Below are 10,000 nucleotides of genomic sequence, written 5' to 3' on the forward strand. Positions count from 1 at the left end.
TTCTCTTCTCTGCTCTTTTCCTCTCCTCTCCTCTCCTCTCCTCTCCTCTCCTCTCCTCTCCTCTCTTCTCTTCTCTTCTCTTCTCCCTCTCCTCTCCTCTCCTCTCCTCTCCTCTCCTCTCTTCTCTTTTCATCTCCTCTCCTCTCCTCTCCTCTCCTCTCCTCTCCTCTCCTCTCCTCTCTCTAAATGATGGGCCAGAGAGCGCCACAGGGCGGTTAACTGCGTGGGCAGACACGGGCCCCTCCTCCAGACCCCCCCTCTCTCGGCTGCTCTCGGCTCCCAGGGTAATTGGCGGGACGCGTCGGAAGATTGTAATTCGGCACGTCCTTTCCCTCGGCCTCCCACCCCTCTCTCTCGGCTCTTCGCCTGGCCCCTCGTTACAGACTGCCACCGCCGCTTGCCTGGCTGCCTTGGCTTGGCTCGGCTTGGCATCACGATTCTGGGAGCAATTCATCCTGTCGGCATGCTGCTGTCCGCACCTCCCCTGACCCTGAAAATAGATCTATTACCAGTCTAATGGTAGACTGCAAGACTGGGAGAATCACAGGTCACATTCGGCTCCTCAACAGTAGGGCCTAGTGGCTCATTTGTCACCGCTTGAGGACAGCTCCCGATGTCGAGCCCCTCTCTCTCCCACCGCCGCCGCCGCACAGACAAACAAGATGTGTTTGTCTTCTGAACACAGCCGACCAACTCCAGCTCATAGCGTAATGTGATTTGTTGTTCTTGTTTATTTTTTTCACGATACTCGCTTCACCCCATGCAGGTTTTTTTCAAGCTGTGATGTGGAATGGCACCTTTTTTTCCCCTCGTATTTTTGATGCTGTCTTTTTTTGATGCTGTCTTTTTTTGATGCAGCCCTTTTTGTCCAGTTTATAGAGTAAGCAGGCATGTAAATAGATCTATGCGTAATGATTAGGATGTGTTTGATGCCATCTGTTGGGTATGAAACAGATGCCAGCTTTCTGATTTATTAATCCGTGGTGCGCTTCACATCTTTCTGCGATATAAGCCAGCCGCTGACACACATCAGCGCTCGTACTGTAATTGGTACATTTCATTAATATTGCCAGAGCGAGATGCAATGATGCAATATAGCCTGAAATGAATTCACTCCTAAATGAGTTTTTTTTTTTACTCTAGCCCACATCCAATGACTGCCGTGATTAAAGTGTTATAATAAAAAGCGACGTTTCTGCGTGTGACTAAAGTTCAGATTTCGGTTAATGAGTCCCCAGACTGTACGGTACGCCTGTTTTGGCACAAAAACGTGGAACAGCTCTCTTTGTGCCCTTAATTGTGTGTCCTGTGCTTTGTCCAGTTCTTAAGCTGAACCATATGCTCTTTCAGCTTGGGTGCTCTAGCGTGGCTTGAAAGAGTCTGGGCATGATAGCGACCATCTGAAAGACACAGATGGCCAAAAGGTAAATTTAGCTTCGCACAAAAGTCTGCCATTACTAACACTTTTTTAGACTTTTTGTTCCTACTCAGGGCAGCCACCAGTGTTGAAAATTACAGACATAAATCAATTGAGGTCATGTCCATGCCCCCTGCTAGTAATTTGATCAACCTGCAATCAGTGCGCGGGCTGCTGACGAAGCCAGAAATTAATTTCATTTGCATTTTTGGCCTTAATTATGTTAGTGTTAGATAGGGACAGGAAGTGACTGAGAGAGAGAGAGAGAGAGAGAGAGAGAGAGAGAGAGAGAGAGAGAGAGAGAGAGAGAGAGAGAGAGAGAGATGGGTTAGGTATCAGGTAATGACTACGTGACAGACCCAAAACTGGACTGCTATACTGTAGATACCCATACATGAACGTAACTGCTTTCCGCTGTGGCATGTTGCCTCTTTTCTGTATGTACGTAATGTGTTGTGTAGCTTACAGAATGCCACTCACTGCATATCAGTGCTGCAAGACAGCTGATGTGACTATGTTGTGTCTGACCAGCAACAATAATCCGATGACTACATGTCTGACTCAATGATATAAAGCCATAAGAGGCCAACCTACTAGAGCATAAATAACACATTTCTACAAAAGCACAAAACATCCGACTAACTGCAGCATGTTTCCATGTTTCTGGATGTATTGTGCTACTCAATGCATCTCAGTGCTATAACTTTGTTATTAGTTGCTGTTCCCTGTTGATGTGACTGACCTAACATTAATCATATGATGACAACATGATCAGCTACCGTATGCCTGACTCACTGATTGCTACAAAAGCACAAAGCTTCAGACTTACTTTTCTTAAGGAGACACTGTGCAGGAAATGGTCAAAAAAGGTACTGCAACTATGCTGCTCATTGAAACTGGGCTGCCTATTGCCAAATTTGATCTTTACATGAAAGTTTACTAAGCAATAAACAAATGTTTTCTAGCATGGTCCAAGTAGAGTCATTTTTGCAGCTAAATATGGCTATTTTTGGAAATTCAAAATGGCGGACCATGGTGAAGATCTCCCTTTTCATGTATGAAAAGTGCAATTTTTCCAGTCATAATGAATGCTTAGATTTTGATGGTGGTGGTAAGTATTCATGAAAAAGGTAACAATAGTGAATGGGCACCATGAATTCTGGAAATAAACAACTAAAAATCTCACACAGTGTCCCTTTAAGAAGAAATAAAATGACGCTAATAAATAAGAGATGTAAAATAGGTCTACAGTTGGGTACTATGATGTATGGGGGTGGAGGACAAGCAAATATTGTTGCGCAAGGCTGTTTTTATCTCAATTTGTATAACTTGTTTATCTTGTTACCTGTTACCCTAGTGTGGAGTGGAGGCTTTTTTCATCCTAACCCAAACAAATGTGCTCTGCCCCGCTCCGCTCCGCTCCTCTCCTGGCCTGGCCTGGCTTTGCCTTGGCTCGTCTGTCCTCTAAGGCAAAGTCTCAGACAGAGAGCGAGGAAGCAAGTGGAGCGTAAGAGCTGCCCCACAGATCTTAGAGAGGGGACTCTGTGTGTGTGTGTGTGTGTGTGTGTGTGTGTGTGTGTGTGTGTGTGTGTGTGTGTGTGTGTGTGTGTGTGTGTGTGTGTGTGTGTGTGTGTGTGTGTGTGTGTGTGTGTGTGTGTGCGCGTGTGTGTGTGTGTGTGTGTGTGTGTGTGTGTGTGTGTGTGTGCGCGCGCCCTCCTGCGCACACGTGTATATGTGTGTGGGAAGTAAGGCGGGGGTGGATGGTGGGTGGGCGGATGGACGGCCAGGCAGTTGGATGGCTGGCAATGCAGAGGAGTTGATGCGCGGTGGGCACTCACAGCGCTGGCCTGGCCGCCTGCGGCTCGCTGCCCATGCAGGGTGCCACCACCACAGCAGGAGGCGCCTCCGGTGGCAGCCGGTGATGGATGCCAAGGCAGGCAGCACACCATTTCACCTTTTCAGAATGCATTGGAGGAGCAGGGACTGTGACAAGGCCACCTCCCCTCCCCTACCCCACCCCTTTCCTCTCTCCCTCTCCCCTCTCCCTCCTCAAGCCACCCTGGGGTCCTCAGTTCCACCGCTGTGAGTTCCCTGCTTTAATGTCAGCCGGTGAGTGGGCATGCAGGGGAGACAGAGAGCAGGGCTGGTGGGTGGTGGGTGGTGGTTGGTGGGCGGCGGAGGGTGGATGGTGCAAAACCAAGTTTGGACAGTGTGGAAGCTCCGTAGGCTGTGGTGCTGAAGCTAGGGGTTAGGCTAGCACTGCTGTGAGCCCTCCTATGGTACCCAAGACAGGCTTGCTCAGCGGAGGCCCTGTGTGTCTACTCCAGTGAGATTTAACAGGCAAAGACCAACATTGTCTGTGCTATCTGACTGACTATCTTCTTTTGCAATGGAACAGGATGGCCCAAACAGCTTTCCTTTTTTACCTATATATATCTACGTATAAACCCTATGTCTTTTTTATTTCGCTTTTCTTGTTTAAAATTGTGCTGTAATTTTGTAATAGTTTTTCGACAACCCCCAGGCGGTGTTCAACCTTTCGGGTTATTTCGGTGCAATTATGAGTAATGACAAGCGTGTGTTGCCCGCCAGGCAAGTGACACACAGTTCGGGGGAAAATGTGTGGGAAATGGGATGAGCTGACAGAGGCACAACGGATCATTCAATTTTTTTCGCTGTGCCCTTTCTCGGCAAACATTGTTTATAGGCTTAACTCAATTTGGAGAGCGGAGATTGCGTCGGCCATTTTTCAAGCGGCAATATCATTAGTGCAACATGACAGCAATTACATGGGGCACTTAATCCACCACCACACTCGGCACACAAGGGCACAGTGAGCTGGCTGAGGCTGGCTGAGGGTGAGTGTGAGGAAGGGAGGAAATATATATTGACGATGCCAAGGGAAAGTGTTGACCACTTAATCGCTTTAGCAGCGAGCTAACTCTCATTGCAAGTCCCTCCAAAGTCAACAGGAAGGCATAGGAGGGGGATTGTGGACACATAAACTCCCGCCGACAAAAACTTTCTCCCCCGTCAAAACATCCCTCTTCAGTGATAAATAAAAATGTGCCACAGGACCGCTGTGCAGCCATTAAAAACAAAAGGCCACTTCCCATGTATAATACACATACCCATGCAGTGATGAGCAGCTTGGAGTCGGAAGCTATAATCCAGCGCCACATTATCCAAATCACCTGGTTTTACCTTTTGAAATGCCCTGTCTGTAAAGGTAAAAGCAGGTCAGTTGGAATACAGTATGTGGCACTGGATTATATCTTCTGAATCCAGGTTTCCCATTAGCCTGGGTGAAAGCTGACTGTTGACTCCGTCAAACAGTCTGGCGAAAGGTAAGATGAATACGTCTCCGTGGAGGGTGGGAGATGGTCTGATCTTACTCTGCCGTTTAAATTCATTGGAGTTCAGAATTCAAATTAAAACCCATATTGTGCTTTATTAGCATGACTGTTACGATATTGTGTTCCAAAAGCATACAAATAACAAAACAAAAGTGTGAATACTTGTTACTGTACCTTAACCAATCAGTAACAGACTTCGCGGGTGAGTTCTGCATCACCACTCTCAACTGTTTGCTGATTGGCTAAACAGTGAGCAAACTGAGCTTAGAGGCTTTTGCCAGACGATGTGCGGAGCCAAAATCTTTGGGTGGAGTACATTGGATGGCGTCGCCAGGCTAGTTGCCCATCACTGTACCCATGAGATCTGTTAAAGCAACACTCAGCATGTTTTTTGCCCTGATGAGGACTGGTTTACAGTCGAAACATGAAGGCGTTATCCATTAAAACAAAGAATTTTTTTCACCAATATCAGAGTGCCTCGGATCCTTAGGACTACCACCTTCAGCAAGCAGCCTAATTCTTGGGCCTTCACTTTTTGGGGAATAGTCACAAACTATGCACTGAAGTTTCTCATGTCCTTTTTGAAGAGCACCTGATTTTTCTTAAAACCTTGACCCAATGCAGCACTCTCCTTCTTCTTTTTTCAACATAGTACGTTCTCTTCGTCAGTCAGCCTGCCACTTGGAATGGATGGGGGAATGGAATGGATGGGGGAATGGAATGGAATGGTTTCCTGTTCAAACTAAAGAGACAGCTCGTCCAAACTTACAAAAGTTGGTTTTAGGTGATAAGAGATGTTTTGAGGCAAAAGGAAGGGCAGGTTGTTGTTGAACTTCAGTGAACGTTATAATAATGAGCTATGACACAGTTTGACAGCAGCAACTGTAGACAATTACGAAACGCTGCAATACTTGCATCCCGCTCTATACTGGTATCTCTCTCACTTAACTGCTTTTTTTGCTTCCTCGGTTTAATGTCTTGTGTCCTCGTCTGTTTCCGTGCAGCTCCGTAGTAGGTGATGTTTTAGGAGGAAGGGTAGCAAGGCCACGTAATTCAGAGGCACTTTTCGCCCCTGTTACAAATTGATAAGCCACTGAACCAATTTTGGGGAATGTTATCTTAAGCTTGTGAAAAACCACTTAGGATTGCTGTATAACCCAACCCAAGCCGTCTCTGCGACACAAATATACTGCAGCTGCACCCTCCTCTCTTTCCTACTCATCTCAACCCGATGCTCAGTCGGTAGACCTGCAAGGTGCCTGTGAGTGAGATGGCAGGTATAGGGCATGGGAGGCAGGGTTGCCAGATGAGTCTGATGATTTCCAGCCCAAAAAATGCTCAAAACCCGCCTAGAAGAACAAAATACTGCCCAATTCTATTGATTTCTATGGCAAAAATTGGGCAGGTTTCTCTGCTAAATGCCATTTTTACCCGCACACGGCCATCCTAAGCAGCCCAATTGGGCGGGAAACAGCCCCAATCTGGCAACACTGGTGGGGGGTGGGGGGATGTGGTTTTGCCGTGGTGACTGCGAGTGACGGTGACATGTCTATATCCGTGACACATTAATTGAGCGTGGAGCCGCGCGGCTGGCCAATCGGCGGAGTCAATCAGCTGAGGAGGTGAAAACCTGACAACAGGCGGGAGCACTGACCTACTCCAGAGCACAGCTGGCCAGGGGAGATAGGAGCCCGCTCTTATCGCTCACACCCTCCCCCACACTCATTTCACCTTGCTCTCTCTCTCTCTCTCTCTCTCTCTCTCTCTCTCTCTCTCTCTCTGTCTGTCTGTCTGTCTGTCTCTCTCTCTCTCTCTCTCTCTCTCTCCTCTCCTCTCTCTCTCTCTCTCTCTCTCTGTCTCTCTGTCTGTCTGTCTCTCTATCTCTCTCTCTCGCTCTCTCTCTCTCTCTGTCTCTGTCTGTCTCTCTCTCTGTCTGTCTGTCTCTCTCTCTCTCTATGTCTCTCTCTCTCTCTCTCTCTCTCTCTCTCTCTCTCTCTCTCTCTCTGTCTCTCTCTCTCTCATTCTACCTTGCTTTCACACTAATGCCTTCCCTCCCTTGCTTTTTTGCTCTTTTGCTCTTTTGCTCTCTCTTTTGCTCTCTCTCTCTCTCTCTCTCTCTCTCTCTCTCTCTCTCTCTCTCTCTCTCTCTCTCTCTCTCTCTCTCTCTCTCTCTCTCTCTCTCTCTCTCTCTCCCTGTTCCTATCTATCTGTCTCTCACTCCCAAACCCCCTTTCTCTACCTCTCTGTCTCCCTCTCACACATGCATTCTGTCCCTCTCTCGCTCCCTTGCTCTATTTCTTTCTCTAAACGTCCTTCTCTTTCTTTCTTTCTCTTTCTCTCTGTAACAAGCACAAACACACACACATGTGCGTTCTCTCTCTCTCTCTCTCTTGCTCCCTTGCTCCCTTGCTCTCTTTCTCTATTATACTCTCTCTCTCACAGTTTCACCTCTTCCCCCTCTCAGTTCCTCTCTCTCTCTCTCTCTCTCTCTCTCTCTCTCTCTCTCTCTCTCTCTCTCTCTCTCTCTCTCTCTCTCTCTCTCTCTCTCTCTCTCTCTCTCTCTCTCTCTCTCTCTCTCTCTCTCTCTCTCTCTCTCTCTCTCCCTCCCTCTCTCCCATCCTACCCTCTTTGACAGGTGCCCAATTTATTGTCCTGACACAGTGTGCCGTGGAGAAGGGGGGTTACTGTGCCTTCTTTTACCATTGATCACTGAGGACGGTAAAGGAGCAAGAACCGTGGTCTTGCATGTTAATCACCCTGCCTTGTAGGCACACCTTTTGAGTGTGCTAGAAATGAACAGTAACATTGCTGGGAATAAGAGGCGGTGGTCATACAGTAGATCACAGAATGTGTCTTAGTACAGTGTTTCCCAACCAGGGGTACGTGTACCACTAGGGGTACTTGAGCATACCTCAGGGGGTACTTGGAAAAATGTCATAATAAATATATATGGTGTGTAGTCACATTGGGATAGAGGAGCAGATGTAGAGCATGAGTAAGGGGGGTACTTATCATTGGGCAGAATTGCTTAGGGAGTACGCCGGGCAAAAAAGGTTGGGAAACACTGTCTTAGTAAATGTGACCCGTAATAGGCTCGAACTGGATGGTGTTCCTTTATTTGTCAACAGTGAGTAGCCTAATCTTTGCACAAGAGCACATGTATATTAAAAAACGTCCCTTTTGATAGGATGTGTTTTAATTGTCTTCATTGTTCATTGGCTTGTTTTTTTCATCGTAGTACATTTCACAGACTAATCTCTCTCTCTCTCTCTCTCTCTCTCTCTCTCTCTCTCTCTCTCTCTCTCTCTCTCTCTCTCTCTCTCTCTCTCTATTTGTTTCCCTGCCCTGCTGTTGTTTATCCTCTTCGCAGGTCTGAAGCGCAGCTACACCTGTGATGTCTGCAGCGTAACGCTGAACTCGGTTGCGCAGTACCATGCGCATCTGCAGGGCTCCAAGCACCAAAACAAGTGAGTGGGCGCCCCAGCTTCATAAATCTTATTCCACCCTTCCCTTCCCTTCCCTTCTCTTCCCTTCTCTTCCCTTCCCTTCTCTTCCCTTCCCTTCCCTTCTCTTCCCTTCTCTTCTCTTCTCTTCTCTTCTCTTCTCTTCTCTTCTCTTCTCTTCTCTTCTCTTCTCTTCTCTTCTCTTCTCTTCTGCTCTCTTCTCTTCTCTTTTCTTCTCTTCTCTTCTCTTCTCTTCTCTTCTCTTCTCTTCTCTTCTCTTTTCTTTTCTTTTCTTTTCTTTTCTTTTCTTTTCTTCTCTTCCCTCCCCTTCCCCAGCCACCAAATCCCTACACTGTCAAGAACCCATGTGGTGCTCTCTACCCCAGCAACACAGACAGACATAAACACATGTGCATGTAGGCATACACATACGCAGGGAAGCCGACAAGGGGGTAGCAAAGGGGTCAGCTGTCCCGGGCCCAGGAAGATGGAGCATAATTGAGTTCTCATTGCACTGTATGTATTGGGTGGGGGGCCCTTTCAGATGACTTAGTCCTTGGCCCAGTCAAAGCTGTCAGCGGCCCTGCACACACGCATGCAAGCACACACACTCACACACACACACACAACACAGTACACACAGTACACAACCCACACCACCTTCACCACCACCGCCGCCAGCATCAGCAGTTCTACCTCAGTCAGTGCGTGCTCAGCTCAGCTCAGCCAAGTTCAGCTCACAGGCAGGAAACCCTCTGGTCTCTCCATCTGGTCTCTCTCCCCTGGCCCTGTAGGGTGCTGCTGATGCTACTACTGCTGCTGATGATAAAGGCTTGCTGCAACTCAGGGCCACTGACAACTTTGGCCGGGCCCAGGACATGCGAATGCCCAGCCATCCTCCACCCAATGTGCAAACCCAATTCTGGGGCCCCCTTCTCTCTGGGCCCGGGACTCTCTGGACCCTTTTGTACCCCTCCTGTTGGCTTCCCTGTTGCTGTTGCTGGCTGCTACTACTCAGGGCCACTGACAGCTTTGTCTGGTATTGGGCTGGGCCCAAAGTCATCTGAAAAGGGCGCCCCCACCCTAAACATCCAATGTAACAAGGACCGAACTCTCTGGCCCCCTGCTTTCCCTGGGCCCGGGACAACTGACCCCTTTGTAAACCCCTTCCCCTGTGGGGTGCCCTGCTACTGCTGATGGTGCTGTGAAAGACGGGGCCAAGAGGATGATGGGGAGGCTGCTGAGGAAGTCTGCTGACAAGGGGTTTGAGTTTTAAATAAAGAAGGGAAGAGGGAGAGACAGAGAGAGGGAAGGGAAGAGGGAGAGAGACAGGAATGGTTTCAAAGAAGTGACGAAAGATAGAGGGAAAGAAGGGTTTGAAAGGAGGGACGGTAGAGAATAGTTGGGGAAGAAAGAAGCAAGTGTTCAGAGAGATAGAGATGGTAAAACAATGTTTCAGATTTGAAAGGCGGGAAGAGGGGGGGGGGGGGGTTAAGAGAGAGAAAGCCTTAGGCTTGAAAGAAGGGAAGGGAGAAAGAATCCATGAGAGAAAGGAGGAAGAGTGACAGGGGACAGATGACAGGGAAGAAAGAAAGAAAGAAAGAAAGAAAGAAAGAAAGAAAGAAAGAAAGAAAGAAAGAAAGAAAGAAAGAAAGAAAGAAAGAAAGAAAGAAAGAAAAAAACTGAGATTCATGGTGAGAGGGGAAAGAATAGTGATGGCAGATGTGATAAGAAATGGTCGGGGTTTTTTTCCTCGTTTCTCTTTCGTCCAACGTGCTGCAGGC

General features: G+C 47.9%; 1 protein-coding gene across 1 annotated transcript in view; it reads left to right on the forward strand.

Annotated features, from left to right (window-relative positions):
* zmat4a (zinc finger, matrin-type 4a) overlaps positions 1–10,000 on the forward strand; it is a 144,373-nt gene that overhangs the window by 125,760 nt on the left and 8,613 nt on the right. The window contains exon 7 of the mRNA XM_063193506.1: positions 8,144–8,240. Coding sequence (XP_063049576.1) covers positions 8,144–8,240 — 97 coding nt within the window. The remainder of the gene's footprint in view (positions 1–8,143; positions 8,241–10,000) is intronic.

This window comes from Engraulis encrasicolus, chromosome 3 (genome assembly GCF_034702125.1).
Source record: "Engraulis encrasicolus isolate BLACKSEA-1 chromosome 3, IST_EnEncr_1.0, whole genome shotgun sequence".
Taxonomy (NCBI): Eukaryota; Metazoa; Chordata; class Actinopteri; order Clupeiformes; family Engraulidae; genus Engraulis; species Engraulis encrasicolus.